The 19,579-nt window shown below is 34.8% G+C and overlaps 1 protein-coding gene across 1 annotated transcript in view; it reads right to left on the reverse strand.

Annotated features, from left to right (window-relative positions):
* The window catches only part of LOC123718057 (single-minded homolog 1), a 40,398-nt gene extending 22,703 nt beyond the window's left edge, over positions 1 to 17,695 (reverse strand). Inside the window, exon 1 of the mRNA XM_045674429.1 lies at positions 17,590 to 17,695. Within this exon, the coding sequence (XP_045530385.1) occupies positions 17,590 to 17,608 (19 nt within the window). The 5' untranslated portion in view covers positions 17,609 to 17,695. The remainder of the gene's footprint in view (positions 1 to 17,589) is intronic.
* Between the last annotated feature and the right edge of the window lie 1,884 nt (positions 17,696 to 19,579).

Raw genomic sequence — 19,579 nt, forward strand, 5'->3', positions numbered from 1 at the left:
AAAGAAAGGAGGGTCTGAATTAAAGAAAAAATGCATTGTTGTTGAAGATTTTAACCATTATTATAAAAACATTACACGTAGAATCTACTTTTTCTTCTCGACTGTCAAAGCGTAATTATAACGGGCCACATACTATCCATGCTCATGGACCCTCTTAGGGCCGGATTAAATAGTTTTGCGGGCCGTACCTTGCCCATCACTGATGCCGTATGTAGGCCGTACTAGCCTATACAATAATTATGGCTAATATTATGTCGACTTATTTTTCTTCCGGACTAGTAACAAAGATTAATGTGCATTTACAGTGATCGTCAATTTGTTTACACTAACACTATGTTCATGTACACTGTTCACTTCACTACACTAGTGTTAGTATCTCAAAAGGTTTAGTTTTTGAGGCGTCTTGTTCTCGTGTCAAGATGCATTCACATGGCCTGGCACATGCTGACATTCCTCACGATGTTTTCATTATGCAAAGAGAATACATGGCTGCTCAGGAGCTGAATTAACGACATCAGGATGATAGTTTAAGCCTACTAAGCTCTTGTGGGACCAGCAAATGTTACCTGAGGGAGTGAAGATGTAAAACAAAACACGAATCGATTGATTGGGATTGGTCAACGTCTTGTCCAATCACGGACACGCGACGCCCGTATGACCAACTGCAATCAAACGACACGCCATTATGTTTGTACTTTCTCACCCCTCAGACTGATTTTAATCATGAGAGGATTATGCATGCAAATAATTTACATCACCAACAAGAGTTATGAATATTAAAATATTTAAAAAATGTAAGACGAAAAAGCGCATGATTTTGATTATATAAAGCACACGTGTGATATCTGGTCCTTCTTATAAATATATAATATTCTCCAAAACTCCCTTCGCCCACGAAATGAGGCTATCGTAAGAAGACCGGCGTGAGTAACGAAGTACGGGCTAAAATCCCATCACATTTTTACAGTGTGCTGCAAAGGATCGCGGCCTAACTGCATCACCGCTGCGTAATTAAAGAAAAGAGTAAGAATTCAGCGAGATCAAGAAAAGGAAAATGTAGAATTCCTGGAACTGGCAAAGTCGCTGCCCCAACCTCTAAGTGGCGGTGGCGGAGGCTACATATCGCGCATGGTCAAGAATCGATAGACTCGCAGACACCTTGAATGTAGACCTTGACATTAGAAAAGCAGCCCACCGACTAGGACCGACGGCATCGTCCAGGAGATTAACTCCCGGTTGATGTCAGTGAAGGGCCTACTGGAGGAAGATAACTAAAGAAGACGTCCAGCAATGGACCAAAAAGGAGGCTGATGATTCCAAAGCGAAAGCCCAAAAAGCTTTTATTAACTTAAAAGGTAAATACAGAAACTTCTGAATTACGTGATTTGTTCTAATAGGCTAGTAGGTGATGGATGGACACTGAATGCTGGATGCCGCGCGAGGGCGTTGACGACCTTTTAATAATTGAAACGCTCATGAAACTATGACGAATTGGTTCGGAAAGAATTTAGGTTTGGCCCACGTCTATACATCGAATGAATTTAATTTATTTATAGGTTATAAAATGTGTATGCATAATTATCCAAGAAAATATGACTTCACAAATTTTACACCCATACACAACAATTATAATAGAACATCAGCAAAATTGGACAAGCGACCTCAAAATAAAACCAAAAGAAATTACAATTACCAAAACTAATTAAAACCTCATAGTGTGATACGGTAAGTTGGAAGATTGTTGTAAAATATATCAATATTGACATCAATGTTAGTAATTAAGTTGTAAGAGCGAGACAGCCTATTCCCAGGACCATTAAAAGTAGCAGTTAAGCGAGCCGTGGCTACGTAAATATATTAAACAATGATTTGAATTTAAAGTATTAGACACTCACATAGCCAGCTTATTGTGCGTTGCCGTCCGTTTTAGATTGGTACGCTCTTTTCTCGAATCACGAGATCTATTTAAGTTTGTAAAAAGCGCTAAAACCAGCATTCTAAATCCTTAGACTACATAATTAAACTGGGTTTGACAGCTATAGCGGTATAAATTGGCGCCATATGTCGTGTTTATTGTCACACATTTAGCCAATAACAATTTCGTGTTAGTGCGGTCATTTGTAAGTATTACCGCGGAATTGAATTATTCATTTCGGTAGGGGCGTACCTTTTATAGAAACAATAAAAATAATAAATATTTATTTCTGGTATAGCAATGCTCAGGTCTAATTTATTAAGTGATTGGAAAATTCCGAATCGATGCGTATTTCTCGATCGATCGATGTCGTATGACTTTATGCAAATTCGTTTCCTTTAATATTGTTATAGTCTGCGCGGAAAGAGAAATGGCCTTATAGTTGACGAATAAATATTACTCTTATCTGATACGATATCATAAGATTACTTAATGTTTTTGACAAGTTATTAGCTGTCAATTTTTGGCGGGAATTTCTTTATAAATGTTATTAGTTAAAAGCGCGCAAAATTTAAAATATCAAAACATTTAATAACTATATACAAGTGTGTGGCAAGTTTTTTTTTATATATTTAGTAGTCTTTGACTTTATTCGTTACAAGAATTACCTATTTACTAACAATATTATTTTTCCAAAAAAAATAATTGCGAATCCGATATACCTAAATAAAATATAAATCTAAACTTACAAAAATCCATATATTCACTATATCTGATACGTTCTTTGTTTGGATATTTCATTATTAAATTAAAATCATAAAATTACAATTCCACCTTACGCGCACAGGTTCAAAATTGTACTGACTGATTGCACCTTCTTCCTATGTCCGTTTTCGAAAAAAAAAATGCAAAAAAAGTTACACAGGTATCGCAATAGGCCCGTATAAATTTGACAATTGACAGCCCATTGTGTTTCGAGATAATGATGTTATACAACAAGGGTTGTAATATAGTATTTAAAATGTCATAATTTTGGTGTTTGATATCTTTACAATTATATTATATAATATTTAATAGAAACTCAAAAAAATCGGCGTGTGTCGGCCACACATTGCTGGCCGCCTCCTAATTTATAAAATTAATTATATACAGAAATATATATGTGACGTTGTAGCGCCACTGGATTTAAGATTTTATTTCACTGGACAGGAAGGCAATGTAGAATGATCACGTCATAATTCAAAGATTACATTATGAATCATTATGCGCGAACACATGTTTATACAAAGGATTAATTTGCATATCAGCCATCTTGACCATAGGCATTGGAGACGTTCGAAATTTGAATCCGTTTGATTGAGAGTGTTGATTGAAATTTGAATGAAGGGATGTGTCAATACGAGTTTTGTTGAATGGGGATGTATGAGTGTTTTTAAAAATGATAGATAAAGAATTAGTCTTTGTATTTAAATAATTGTATTCATTTTTGAGATGAACTTGAAAATAAATGTCATCGCTTGAATAGGAGACTAGGAATTTGGTAACTATTATATAAATCAATTTCCTGTGCGTGTTTGTAATCCGCATTGTGATTGGTCTCAATGAAGTCAAATAACGTTAGTTATAGCTAATATAACTATTCAAAAATTAAATAACTTCTTATTTGTAAAAAACATATTTTATAGTCAAAAGTTTTAGTAATCGGGTAAATAATTTTTGCATGCCTGGAAGTATGTATATGGTGTAAACTCAGTTTTTGCACTTAGACGCCCATGTGATCCGTCACATAACCAGTCTATTTTCCAGAAGCTCAGAAATTTCCTGGGCAATTTGCAGGCTTCACGGAGTGGCGACACTGTTCCGAGGATTCGTTAGAAAGCCATGAAAGGTTACTGAAGCCTCTGCACAAAGGATTGTCTATCGCGCTAAGGACAAAGAGATTTTTATTATAAAGACAGTAGCCCGTATGAAAAAGGGAAAGACTAAACGTTATTTGACAGAGAGATTCGCTAAAACAATAACTAATCAAAATGCTTGTTCAATTTAACATTTAAAAAATTATATCAAAAAAACCCGAGGCTATTGTTAAAATACTAAAATAACATAGAGTGATGAATGAACGATTCTAAATCTCAAAATCCCGCGCGTTATGACGTAAACTGTCACCCCTCTAAAACAATACTTCTCAAGGACCACCGGGCGTACCCAGATCCGCTTCACGTGTGCACTGTTTTTGTTGCACAGAACATAATCCGTCTAAACACTCTACTGTCTATGCAATTTATGGATCGAAGAGTGGCATTTAAATTGTTATTTTTGATCTGTTATTTATTTTAAATTTATATATGAGAACTATTACTAAAAAACGTCTTATAAACTAAACGAGAAACTTAGTATTTACAATAATTAAATGTATTTAATGCATTATTACAAATTCAATACACTCTGGGAATGTAAAGTCTATTTAAACCTCCTAATAAAAGTCTAAATTAAAAAAAAAAAACATTTGTCTTCTGTCAAATTGTATTTAGCCTGTGTAATGACACTGGAGTTAAACTGGAAAATGGGGCTAAATCCATAATTACGAGTTAAGTGTTATTCTTTAACTAAATAAGTTAATTTTATATGGTAGTAATTATTATTACATTAAATGATATATTGAATATGATATATTTATTTGCATTGCTCCAAAACCGTAGAATATTTTTCCAAAAGATTAAGTATGAATGGTAGTAAATATTTTTTTTATTACTTTATACTACTAACTATTGATAATAGAACAATGTGATGTACTAAAGTTTTATAGAGGAAATCAATATCCATAGAACGATAGTATACGTCCACCGATTTTTTAAAAGTATTTTTTTTAAAACATAAGTCTATTTACCGGAGAAATCTAGGCTATAGAACGAATTACATCTGGTTTCAAAATATATGTTTCGATAAATATATATGTAATAAGTACTTTATATCAAATTAGGTAATGTTTTTATCATGTCATTATCGTTTTGCCAGTTATTAATAATTAATATGTAATAGTTATCACGTATAAATGCATTGACATATCTAGTGTTGCCATAACTCCAAATTGCCAAATAAAATAAATAGGATATGACTTTTATTTCGTGTGTTTTTACAAAGGAACTTCTTTTTGCGTATTCTTTCAGGCATAAGTCATAATACCGCCCTACCGCAAGGAAACGCCCGTGATAATTCTACTATTGTCTATATCGTGTCATAATCTGCGCAAGGATAATCCTTTTCAGATGTTTGTACTTCTTTGTCCTTCGTAATCGGATAATAAAGGCATTGGTCGGGTTTTTTTTATCGGGGGATAAACGGGTAGGCTGCTCACCTGATGTTAAGTGACACCAATGGACAGTCTCAATGCGAGACGATGCATTTCCGTCCTTGCAATAATGAATGAATGAAAATCTTTTTCCCTATGTATTTTTGATCTGGCATTCCTGAGGTCGTAGATCGAGCTCCTTGTGAACCAATGGACGCTCTAAAGCATTTAACACTTCGCGGGGAAATCGACCCAAAAACCGTCAGGCACAGAAGGCTGATCGACTTGCCTATGAAATCAACAAACAGTTGCCGGCTTTACTTTTGACCGTATTCTTCTTACTTGTTGCTGGCGTATTACAATTCCATATTGAATTCTCCATCTCTCTCTTCTCTTTGAGACTTGCTTAATTTTAATAAGAGTTTTTCCTGACGATTATGTTCCCTTTGGAGTAGACTTTTGGTCGTGGGGTTTAAGTGCACAGGCGCTAATTAAAGATTTAAGTTGGCGCCTGGTAGATAGTACCCAATAGCTGGTGCTGGCGCCCAACGATGTATCGCATTAGAACGAATAAATGCTGCCAGCGTTAAAGGTCACAGGGTCACAGGGACCAAACTTATAAATTCGTTTTGATTTTCTTATGTAATTGTTATTATGTACCCGCTTAGTTTTTTAAACTATAAAAAATCAGTGGCGCTTGGCCTTTTTAGGTCTTGGCCTCGGATTTATCTGTTTCATGATCATTTCTCAGTGTAATAGGCCAGTAGGTAGATAGACTCTTGTGACACACGCCGTCAACTTTTTCGGTCTAAGGCAAGCCGGTTTCCTGCCGATGTTTGCCTTCGTACGAGCGAATATTAAATACGCACATGGAAAGTTCATTGGTGGCGGGAATCGAACCTACGACTAGGGACGAGGTCTGATCTAGATATTTTCGTTTATAACTTGTTTAGGTTAGGTTATAAGTTTTCAAAGAAATTCTGTAAACCAAGATTATCTGTTATCAAACGTAAGTAAAATTTGATTTTTCTGACAAGTCAATAAAAGATGGTCATTGTTTTTTTTGGTCTATTGTCTATCCGCCGCAAAGGACGCACGTGTCTATGACAGGTTTTACTATTCTGCACCGTAGTAGACACCTGTAGCGCTATTGTCTATGCAATCATTCAGTAATTTGTGTTCGGGTTCTGTGGGAACGCTTTTTTCTAGTTTATGAATGACGATGACTAATACTACAGCTACAAATTTAACACCCTTATTTTTAAACGCTTCTGAGAGAACTGTCAAAGAATTCAGTTATCACGAGAATATATTAGTAAATTTGGATCGAAGATACATTAAAAATAGACTTATTTATTAATATTAGTTGAATAACCGCTGGTTCAATTACAAAGTATGTTTGATTAGCAACGTTATAGTTAAACTCCTTAAAAGAATAATGAGGATGTCGTGTTTGACTAGGGCAACGTGTTGCACCATGACTCCTCCGACCTCCTTCAATTAATTATAATGGGTAATATTCAGGGTTAGCAGCGTATTGGTAGAAGAAATCATAGCTTCTGACATCTGACACATGACATGACACGCTTTCATTGACGGCCAACCTCCAGATTTATTAATGACTATAGAAACTACACAATTTATGTTACGGTTTAATTAAAATTAAACATAATTTCAAAAACCCGCCAAAACTGTTTTAGACAAGATGGCGCCGCACCAGTCTCTGTGACAAGACACGCAAATAAATGTCAAGACTTTTACGTTACTATTCTTAAATACAAATATTATATTCTCGTAATAAACGGCTCAAAAATCTTTACTTACGCACTTGAGCCCATGACTACTCCAAAAGGAACAAAATCAATGGAGGAAAGCTCTTATATCTGTGTATAGATTGTTTCATTTCTAGACCTGTAAGGATTCATTATTATTCAGGTAAAAATTACACGAGTTAATTCAAATATTTCATTCCCACGCAACGAGCAGGAGACAATACATTTCGCATTAGAATGCTAAAATCTTTTTTCTACCACAGATTATAGATAAATTTAACCCCTAAAACCATGCACACAGAGTTCGTATTACAAAACAGACCGGGTTTATTGTTTATGCATTTTTGTTTTCGGGTGACATATTGACGGAAAGAGCTTTGTTAGCGCGGGAACGGAGTTAAACAAAAGCTTTTGTTTATGATTTTTATATTGTGCTAAATTATAATTGGTTTACCATAGATACATTGAACAAGTGACACTAACATTTCTGAAAGTAACACTGCCAGTGTTCCCCTAACTTTAGAATTTTGCCATATTGTAAAACATCGAAGAAAAATAATATACGGTTGAAGTTAAAGGTGAAAAGTTAAGATTATTTTTTTAAAATGCGATATCCATCAACAACTAGGACTAGAACAGATGCCCTGGTGAATTAAACTTATTTAACTTAATTTACTATAGATTAAACTTTTATCTTTAATTTCATAATTTATATGAAGCTAGCGAGGACTTGCTGTCTTTTGAAAGGTTTCTCGACTATGGTATTGTGAAGAGTTCGCTGATAAAACATATAAAATCGGTGGCACTACAACCTTTTTAGGTCTGGGCCTCGGAATTCTCTATCTGTTTCATGATATGCCTATCTATCCTGAGCCTGACACAGCCGTCGACTCGATCTACAGCCTCATCATGTTTTCCTTCACCGAGCGAATGTTAAATGCGGACATATAAAGCCCATTGGTGCATCTTCATAGTGGATGGTAACTGGTCGGGTTTCAATTCGTATATGTTAGTTATTTTGACTGTATTTGCGTGTTGTTATCACTAGAATGTAAGTGCTCCTATTTCACCATTCCTACTGCTGATAGAGGACAAATCGTTATTTTTCATTTATTTTATAATTAGTAATTACTTAAGATGTCATGTGGAACATGGTGTAATGGTTGAAAAGAGAACGAACAAAGAACTTGGCGATTTAAAAAGAGTACTGGAGAGTTTATTACCAGTTCTTCTCGCCCGTACGCACTTGATTTGAGAACTGGCAGTCATTGTAATTTAGAAGCATTTAATATATTATTTTTTGACGTTCATAAGTGTACATTGCGTTACCTAAATGAATAAAAGATTTTGAATACGATTTTTTTAATGAGCTCCCCAACGCCAGATGTTCTAGTAAGGGTAAATGTATAATCCCACTAATACTGTCAGGAAACCAGTGTTAATCTCTTGATATATTTCTATTATTTCACCTTAATTTAGTGTTTTTTAAACGAGCGTTTAAAGTGTTTATTTATTTCGTAATTCTGTACTACGTAACATCGCGCACGACAACGCCTTGAGTTGTTTAAACTATCGCGCAACATGCTTAAAGGGAACAAGGATATCCATAGCGCTATCTGCATCATGACGATACCCTAACATACAAACCCTCAAGTGTCACACAACAGCCGAATTAGGTGTTATGTACTTAGTTATATTTATTTCATCTTTGGCCTATATCTTTAGTATAATTGTTTTTTGTTATATTTTATTAGCTGTAGGATTTTTAAGAATTGCTCGCTATTAAACGCTCTAAAGACCCTAAGTCTATTTGGTTCGGAAATACTTCAGTGGGCAGCTGGTTCCACATAGCGGTGGTGTTTGGCAGATACCGCCTTAAGAAACGCTGAGTTGTGGAACGACGTGGAGGTGATATGGATGGTATTTTGTATTCTGTCTCGATGTCTGATGATGAAACTCAGTTATTAATCCGTTTTAACACCGTATGAGCCGTACTTATCGAAGTTTCATCATCCACACCTTGATGGCTGGAAGTCTTCCACAGTCTTTTGCGAACTGGTGAACTGTGGAAGCGACTCCCGATTGGGCTCTTCTCTTAGAGATATAAACTCCAACTATTCAAAGTTACACAAACACCAAAGATTTGATATTTTGATGATTTGCTACGTACGTATTTTAAAAGTCGCGAAAGCTTTTAACGCCTGCATTTTCTCTCGGCCTACAACCTCTTCTTTGCCGATAAGTAGAGGAATAAGTGATACCTGTAACTTATGTGCCATAATAAACATTTTTTAAAGACCGGCAACGCAGCCACTACTTATATACATGGGCTGCGATGATTCCTCTTTTTGGGCGTCCCATAGACTCGTTTGCCCCCTTTTATAAAAAAAAAACTAATGGCAGCAGACTGTTTTGGAAACAAACACCGTCCACATCACATCATACACGACGCAAAACTACAATAAGCTACCCAAAAAACGCATCCTCGGCCAACGTTTTTACTCCTCCAGAGGCACTTTCTGTAACCACTTTCATAAAAACAAAATTTTCACTAGTCATCTCATAATTCACATTACAAACATTCGCTAAAAATCTTGAACAACAAATATGTTGCGAGAGTCAATCTGGCCTATGCTCATACAGAAAATACTATCAAAAGGAAGAGGCTGGCCGCCCACGACACAGGGATCTAGTGTCGGGGCTGGTACAATTTACAGTTAGTTCTTTCCTTCTTTTCAAAAACATAAGCCTTCATACGGCGGTAGGCGTTAGTAAGGTATAAATGGACTTAAACCGTTTATGTACAAAGTTACATTAACCAAACAAATAATAAAATATTCTAACAGCAAACCACACTTAAATAAGCAAACATAAATAGATCATAGATCATTCGAAATAAAGCGGCCTAAAAATGTTGCGTAGATCACGCACAAAAACGATCTATAAGGATTTCGAACGTGCGCCCGCGCAGTGACGTTTTTATTTTTATATTTGTTTTTATTGCACGGAATGCATTCGAATAGTCACGAAGTGCATATTACACGGGATTTTGGCAGTTTATGGCATTTTTTAATTCAGAAGTCTTTATAAATGACGACGGTTTTTCAACGTGAAATTGATTGTATTTATTTACTTATGTACAGCTTATGTAAGGTCGAATTTCAACTTAAATATTATAAAACTATTAAGATCCTTCCTCCTAGTTAGATTTTGTTCCCTTTGGAGTAGAGAACTTCAAGTGCCAAGACCCTAATTGTAGATAATACGGGTGACCTCAGAGCTAATGATTTAGGTTAAGAAAATTGTAAATACTGTATATTTGTTATGTTTATGTTTACATAAATGATTATATCTTATAACCATAATTATAAATGATATTTATACCCAACACACAAATAAACATAATAATAATAATCAATGGCGCTAGAACCTCTTTAAGTCTTGGCCTCAGATTTATGTATCTGTTTCATCATCATTTGTTAAACTAATAGGCAAGTAGGTGATTAGCCTTCTGGCCTGACGCACTCCGTCGACTTTTTGTGTCTAAGACAAGCCGGTTTCCTCACGATGTTTTCCTTTCGAGCTAATGTTAAATGCGCACATAGAAAGTCCATTGGTGCACAGCATCGAACCTACGACCTCGGGGATGAGAGTCGTTGAAGCCACTAGGCCAACACTCTAAAACCTGTTTTTGAATTTGTATCATATTTTTGTAACTGACAATTATGTTTATCAAAATTGTCATAGATCTTACATAAAAGTTCGATATACCGTAGATGTATGTATGATGTCGGAAACTTCAATAAATTAATATAACCTGACCAATGATGATGCTGAATGACTTATGGCTTTTTAATATGGGGTCATGCTGCTGATGTCGAAACTATCTTCATCCTGCAGAAGAAACCTATTCGTACAATGTATAATTTAAAATGTAGGGATAAATTCAAGGAGATTAATTTTTACCTTTCCCTCGCTATATGTTTATGAAAATATTATATATGTATACAAAAATGGTGATAAGTTTACTGGAATAGTACATACGCACAATGTTAATACTCGGCACAAACGCAGGTTGCATTTTTTTTTGGGAAAAGGGATACTTTTAATAAATTTACGAAATGTATTAAAGAAAAACTTTGTAAAAAGGCTTACTACTAAGTTAACGATTATCTAGTTGATATAACGGCCTATTACTAGTATTAGACAGGCTACTTCTAATTAATTTGCGATATTTGTTTTAAAATAAGTGCTGTTTGATGATTGGCTATTTTAAAAGAGTACCGTGAGTTTTTCGCCAGGTTTTTCTCTCGGCCTTCACCCTCTGTCTTCTTTGCCGATGAGTAGGGATGTTTACCTATGCAAATTTAATGACGCGGAATAAGTGATACTTGTATCTTACGTTCAATATTAAACAAATTTTATTTTTTAATATGTTAGATTCCAATAATCTACGCCTCGTTGTTCACTCCGTTTGTGGAAAACATTCTGCCTACAAGAATACTTTGTAAGTAAAATTTTACCTTCGTGATAATTCGAACACATACATCTGTCAGGCCACAACAATGTTGCAATACGTGCTTAGAACAAAAATATTGCGTTGCAAACTCGGTTAAAAGCACGTAGGCCACTTGCTTCCTATATTTTCACTAATTTGTTAAGGAAAATATAGATATTAACAAGTATATAATAATATTAATAATCATTACTTGTTAAATTATATAGAAAACCTCGTTTATTACGAATCTTTTTGATTTTAGATTTGTTATATAATGTTTTTCATTGTTTCTATTGATATATTCGATACCCTAGTAAATTTTTAACGATGCGCACGCACACTGACACAAAACCGAGACCCTGAAGTTAGGATAGTCAACATTTTAAAATAAAAAGGGTCCATTTCATTAACTACGTAGAAATATTTTTCTGTGATATTTAAATAAACTTGTTATAACTAGATAATGCATTACAATAAATCTATCAATGTATTAAACACCTTTTTTTATTGTTGGTGTTGTTTTTTCTACAAACGAAAGTTTTCTAAAAAATTAAAAAAATATTTTTATCTTGTTACGTCAAAGAAGTATAACTTTTGACATATATGTATTCATAATTGTCTGATTGTCGTCCGTGTGTGATGTTGAGTATGCATTATAACGTAACAAAACTAAAAAAGCAGTGCCCAAGTGCCTATTTTAATTATTATTATTTTTGACATGACATACATATTTTATGTAATAGGAGGCAAACAGGTAGGAGGCTCATCTGATGTTAAGTGATAAGCCCATGGACCCACTCGAAGGCTCGCAATTACGTAGCGTAGTTCTAGTATTGGTACACACTTTTCTCCTTTAAACATTTCTATAACTTTCTTTCTCCATTCGCTTCCTGCTAAAGCCTCTATATCTTCTATCAACCGTTCTTTGGGCGCTCTCTTCTCCTTTCCCTTGGTCCTTCATCTTTGCTATGCCCCGCCCATTGCCACTTCTGTTGGCATAATGTAAGGCATCTATAACTTTTGTTTTATGTCTTATTTTCTCGTTCTTTATATTTTATATGAATCTTCTTATTTTCCAGTAAGTACGTTCTGTTATGCTATTAGTTTGGTTATTTTTGTGTATATTTTATATTGTTTATCACTAATTTGTCAGGAAAATATAGAATTTAACAATAACACTATTAAAATAATCTTCGAATTTAGCGATTAGGATATTAAACAAAACATGAAAATACCGACTACAGCTACATTTGCCGGGCTGATATGTGAATCTAAAGCTATCTGAGCTCCACCCAAACGCATACAAAAAATTCATTCAAAACGGTCCAGCCGTTTAAAAGGAGTTCAGTGACATACACACGTATCACATATCACGACACATCGTGTATGCTAACCTATCTTTTAAGTTAGATCAAACTGGACACGGTGTGCAAATTTGATTGAAATCGGTTAAGTAGTTAAGGAGTCCATAGCGGACAAACCACGTGACGCGTAACTTATATATATTAAGATATATTTAACATTCACTCGTACGAGGAAGGAAAAGATCGTGAGGAAACCGGCTTGCTTTAGACCCAAAAAGTCGACGTTGTGTGTCAGGCACAGAAGGCTGATCACCTACTTGCCTATTAAATTAACATATCATGAAACCGAAATCTGAGGCCCAGACCTAAAAGGTTGTATATATATATATATAATCACGACGACCGACGAAAGCCTTCTACAAATTCTTCGAGTCGTCTCTCATCTTCGCTATCATTTCTAATTTAGGCCGTACAGTTTTGGTGTTGCCATTTTATATTCTTATAAATAATTGGATTTACTGAGTCTTAATAGCTAGGAAAGTGGTGAGAAAAATATCTATATGATTTTCTCGGGTGGAAAACTTTTTTATTGCCATTTTCAATCATTGACACTTCTCAAGTTATTCATTTTTAAAGATTTTTTTTATATATGAGCTTAGCAGAGTAGAGTGTTCGTTTAATAACGCTGAAACAACCACAGAATATAGTCTGTCAAAATCATAACGCTGCGTTTTTTATTAAGAACGATTCAAAAGTGTCGACAAAAAAATGGTATATCATTTGCTCGTTGACTGTTGTATATATTTTAAAATAAAACATAAATGAGGCAGACACCAAGGCCACTGAAAGCAGATCAATTGAATTGTTATTATTATTATTTTTTACTTTTTCATGTGTTTTTTCGAATCGCAGATCAATAAAAATTTAAAAAAAAATGGTTATACGAGTAATAGCTTTAATTTTCCACAGATTCGCAGACTTCAACGAACTTTAATTGGTTAAATTAGTAAAATGACTGCCAACTTATACGGTTTATCTATAAGGAAATGAAGGTAAATTGATATTACTTTCAATTAGTAAGCCAACAAATAAATACTCGAAAGCGAAAACGTTAAACTAGTAACATTCATTTTAAAGTAAATTGAAATGTGAGTGGGACCAATATTGACATGTCAAACAGCTCGCGAGACGGTAGCCATTTTGTTGTATAAACAAATAAAATGGCCGCCAAAGACGCTGACTTCCACGAAGGTTTTACACAAATTATGAACCAAATAAATACGCTGCAATGCTTAACAGGAGAAATTGCTACCCTATATATTTAATGACATTAGTTAATATTTGCTTTGACAGTTTAAGACGGGTTAATGGAAGAGAAGAAATTATGAAATTTCGTTCTTGAAGTTTTGAACATTCGGCGGATGCCTGTGATGAAGATGGATGGTTATTATGGTTAGCGCTAGGCTCTATTACACATGTATAGGATATTGATAATTTCTAAACATATATGTATTCATAATTATCTGATTGTCCACGGTATGTGATGTCATTGAGTATGCATTATAACGTAACAAAACTAAAAAGCAGCGCCCAATATGCATTACTGTAATTTCCGATTGTAACCAAGTGCCTATTTTATTTATTATTATTTTTATGTAATAGGAGGCAAGCGGGCAGGAGGCTCATCTGATGTTAAGTGATACCGCCACCCATGGACACTCTCAATGCCAGAGTGCTTGCAAGTTCGTTGCCGGCCTTTTAAGAATTGGTTCTTGAAGAACCATAAGTCGAATTGATTATTTCACATTATTAGTTAGTAAACAAAACAAAATCACCTTGTAACGTGTACGTGCCTTAAACGTCTTAATGAATCTAATTTCTTGCACCGTTACTCTGGAGTTAAAATCAAAAGCAACTTTAATATTAGAACTTTCGTTTATGTTCGTGTATATTGAACGTCGAGTTTGGTTTCTTTCAGATGACACGGGGATACGTTTGTCTCCGTAAAAGCTAAGGACTCTACCCAGGTCGTAGGTTAGGTCCGCTATTTGGCGTCATTAAACTTTCTATGTGCGCATTTCACTAGCTTATAGAAAGGATACGTAAGCTTTGGTTATTAAGTTATCAGTAATTATTTATTTTTTGACACATTACCCACACTTTGCCTATGCTTGAAAACGAAATACATTGTCGAGGATTCCTAGAAACAATTATTTTTGAAAGCTTTCCTTAAGCTTTTGAAGGGGGGGGGATAAATTGAAGTAAATCTGCTTAAGTAATACTTCTTCTCAACTTCTCACTTCTTAAGGACACTAGAAAACCCAAAAATAAATATAATACTGAAGACTGGACTGGACTAGACTTTGCGTGTTTTCCGTGCCTCCTGCTGATAGAGGACAAATCTTTGTTTTTATTTTAATTTTATTAATTACTTAAGATGTCATGTGGAACATGGTGTAATAGTTGCAGCTTCTTAGAAACATTGCGTACTTGGCGATTGGCGAGTGGCGGAGAGTTTATTGCCAGTTCTTCTCTTCCGTCCTACGCTCTTGATTTGAGAACTGGCAGTAAATGTAATTAGAAGCATTTAATATGTATTTCTTTATTGACGTTCATAAGTCTACATTGTGTTACCAAAAATATTAAAAAAAAATTGAATTTGAATGATCACGAAACAGCCACAAATATGTGGTTCAGAATGTTAGACTGGGTTTTACGAATGTCATAATTTATTGTATTATGACTAAGTTCAATTAATTACAAACGCGCAAACAAAGAAGTCAGCGTTTTATGTGTGTCACTGGTGCAAGGTCACTTTCCTGTACAGTTATTTGTTACATATAAAATATTATTGTCTTATCATTAGCGGTTTTACCTGGCAACCCGAATTAGGCAAATTTTATTAATTCTCCCAAAGAACAATGAAGTTGTGAAGTTACGAACCCATTAATTGTTATAACTATTTTCAGTTTTGGTTTTGTTCGGACTAAACGCGCCATATTTAACAATAAAACATAATTTGGACACGCCAGCTCCGTGATTATTATTATCCAATGGTACTCCAGAAATATTTCAAAGGTTAACCAGCTCTACCGGCTTTCGGCTTTGCGTTTATTAATGAGATACCCTGTCTATGAAATATTTGTGTACAATATCGCATTCCTAGTGGCTTCGGCGTGCGAGTCTCAACTTTAAAGTCGTATACCAATCCACCAATGGACTTTCGATGTGCGCTTTTAACATTCGCTCGGTGAAAAAGAACATTGTGAGTAAACTGGCTTGTCTTAGACCCCAAAAGTCGAGCAAAGCTGACACTCATTTGACATTAAACCCAGATGTCGTTATTGACTATTTGTAACGCATTGTCTATACATGACACATCTTAAGAAAACTTTCCGACGTTTCGCGTGCTTTTCAGCGCGCGTGGTCACGGTGATTTAAAATTTAAAATTATGTAAATAATTATTTTTTAATAATAATACATAGCTTCAATCCGTTTAAAAAGTGTTTTCTTAATGTGTAAAAGCTATGTTAACAAAAGACAATACTATCACACATCTTCCTTCTAGGACTAGTTATATTATACATGAAACGTTTGTTACATTTAAATCATCATGTGCTCTAATATATACCAATTTCCATGGAGAGTGTTCAGAGTTGTTCGGTCAAAAATCTGCAGCTGAAATTCATAATCAAACATCGAGGCAGAATACAAAATCGTTAAGGCAGTTCAGGCGCACCACCACTATGTGGAACCAGCTGTCCACTGAAGTAATTCCAAACCAATTCGACTTAGGGTCCTTCAAGAAGCGAGCGTACCAATTCTTAAACGGCTGTCTGTAAGCGTCCATTGACGGCAGCACTTAACATCAGGAGAGCCTCCTATCTGCCCCCTTGACAGTGTTCCATCACTGTACGAATATTAACTCTGACCTTAGAAAGAAAAGCTTATCGGTGTACATACGAAGGAACCTTTGAGCTAGCTAACTGCGCACGAGCATAAGCGTGGAAGTATAGATGTGCCTAAGGGATTCGGATTTATACTTTTGTTTATTTAAAACAATAATATGCCGTATCAATAGACAAATTATTGTGTTTTTTTGAGATTTTCTTTATAATTTGTTATACCATTTAAATAGTTATAAAACAATTTGGTAATCTTTGTATTGTCGTTATGTTTTGAGACATTATTTTTCGTATATAATAATATGACTTTTTCTGTGGAAACCTAAGCCTCGTGTCACTTCGGACCACAAAAGCTGGTGCGGCCGCTGAACAGAAAATAAAAAACGGCAAAATTATACAGTCTTCAACATTGATTTTGTTTTCTTTGGATTAAGATACCAAACTTTTTTAATTTGTTATAATTTTTATTATTATGTAGGTTCAGAATATTGTAAATACACTATGTTATTAATTAAATATATGACTTATTAGAACATACAAGAGTGCAGTTAACTATATTAAAAGCGCGCTATATGTCCGACGCATATATATAATCATCCAAATATGATTAATATGATACAAAACATCTTGATTCTAATGTATACACAATATTTACACCGTTTTAAGCAGTGGTTAAACCTTTAAAAAAATAACTGGCAATAATAATAGATCACAGTTACTATCTAACAACTTAGTAACTAACGAGACAAATAGTTTGCGAATTACGGAAAACAAGTTACTGGATTTGCATTCCCTAATCATAGAAAATCGGATACAAGCCGGCTAATTGCAGATGCAAAAAAAAAATGTGTAATTACAAATATTGTGTAAATAATTAATTAGGAATTAATAATTATATACAATACCAGGTATTTTCATCTTCATAATTCACTTTGCACACTTTCAATTTCAAACATCATTCGATATAAACGTTTCCGCGTTACAATGTCAAACTTTGGCGTATTCAGCGACGTGCTGTATTCGTAACTGACCTGAATATATATTGTATTTGCTATATATGTTTTCCGTAATCTCTGAACTTGACATATAAGCATTACACGATTATTGACGACACAGATTTAAGGTAGATTGACCTATATATAGATATAACTACACCTAATAAAACAAGTAGGTTATAAAATTATGTTTTTTTTTTGTTTTAGGAGACAAAAGGCTCATCTGATGTTAAGTGATACATGTCTATGAACACTCACATTGTGCGTTACCGGCCCTTTAGGTACGCTTTACTGAAGGACCCCAAGTTGAATTGGCTCGAAAATACTTCAATAGGCAGCTAGTTCTACATGGTGCGCGGCAAAATTGTGTTAAGAAAGGCTCAGTTGTGGAACGGATGTTGAGGTGATACGAATGGTATTTTGTGGTTTTTTGGTTTTTGGTGTTGTGGAGTGAACGAAGCTTCAGTCGTAGAGGACAAGCAAGTGGTCTCCGCCTACCTAATAGTTGTGAACTCCTCGGAGCCCTTACTCCGCAACTTCCATTAGCGACCCCGAACAAACTGATGGGTTTCTGAATAACATCGAACTTGCCTACAAAATTCTGGATACTGGAGTATTCCTTTTGAAAATTACAGACGAATATTCTTGGTTGAAACCTGCAGACCATCTCCATCTCTACGCACCCGACACGTAATGATCCTAAAATATATCCTAGCTATCTCTCCTGAGGGATGAGGCTGAGAGCCAGAGCAAATAGTGTCGGGGATACATTCTCTAGTAGTCAGTGGAGGACGTTAAATTTAATTTGCTCTTGGTCTACTGGAGACTTCACAGCGTCAGCTAATGAGAAATAATAGTTTTATAGCCAATATAATTAGGCATTTATGATGTGCAAGGACTGACGTTAATGCGAGGCTGTTAAATTGTGAACTCGTGAATTTTACAAATTACGCCCGCAAAAATCAATCTAGGTGTTCAAGCTCTTCTCATTCGTATTCTTCACAACATAATGAACACTATTTAGCCAGAGCTGGATATATTCGAGGCTGATCAAAAAGAAAAAAGCATTGTTAAGCAAAAAATTACTCGTAAATTTGGAAGTTTAGAGGTAACCTAGGTAACACTGAAAGTGTCTAGAACTGGCCAGTTAGAAACATTGCTACTGAAAACTTTTTTTGGATTTCAATTTTAGAACTCTTTGGTCTTTGGTAGTAAATTGCATTCATTTGTCATCTGTTTTTGTGAATTGGCGGCAAATCTAAAACTTGAAAATGAACCTAACGCGAAAAAAATTTCAGTCAATGATTTATTATGACTTTCGTTGTGGGCTTACTCAATAACAAAGCTATGATTGGGTGCGATTAGCATTTGTTAATGAAGCCCCATCTCGTGCCACTATTTACAATTGGTTTAACAAGTTTAAGCGTGGACGTAGGAATCACAATTATGATCCATATCAGGACTTTATATATTCTCGTGTTTCTGACAGAACCGATTTTTGTGAAATATTCTGTGGATATCGCTTAGGTTTGCGACTTGGACAACATCTATCTATATATCATATTTTTCGTCCCCCTAAATGCGCGCGTTCTTTTGGCGCGTTAGGGAAAAATGATGAGAGTAAATTTTTACGATGCGCGCGCTCACCGTCACAAAAACCGACACCCGTTAACCGTCACAGAAAACCGACACCCTAAAGTCAACATTTTAAAATAAATAATCTCCCTTCTTTAATTATGTAGAAATATTTCTTTTAATAAAATTTATTTAACTAGGAAATGCATTATAATAAATCTATCAATGTATTAAACACCTTTTTTCTATTGTTAGTGTCGTTTTTTCAACAAACGTAGAATAAGGCGAACTTTTTATTTTTATGATACAACATACAAACCATACA

Source organism: Pieris brassicae, chromosome 14 (assembly GCF_905147105.1).
Source record: "Pieris brassicae chromosome 14, ilPieBrab1.1, whole genome shotgun sequence".
Lineage (NCBI taxonomy): Eukaryota > Metazoa > Arthropoda > Insecta > Lepidoptera > Pieridae > Pieris > Pieris brassicae.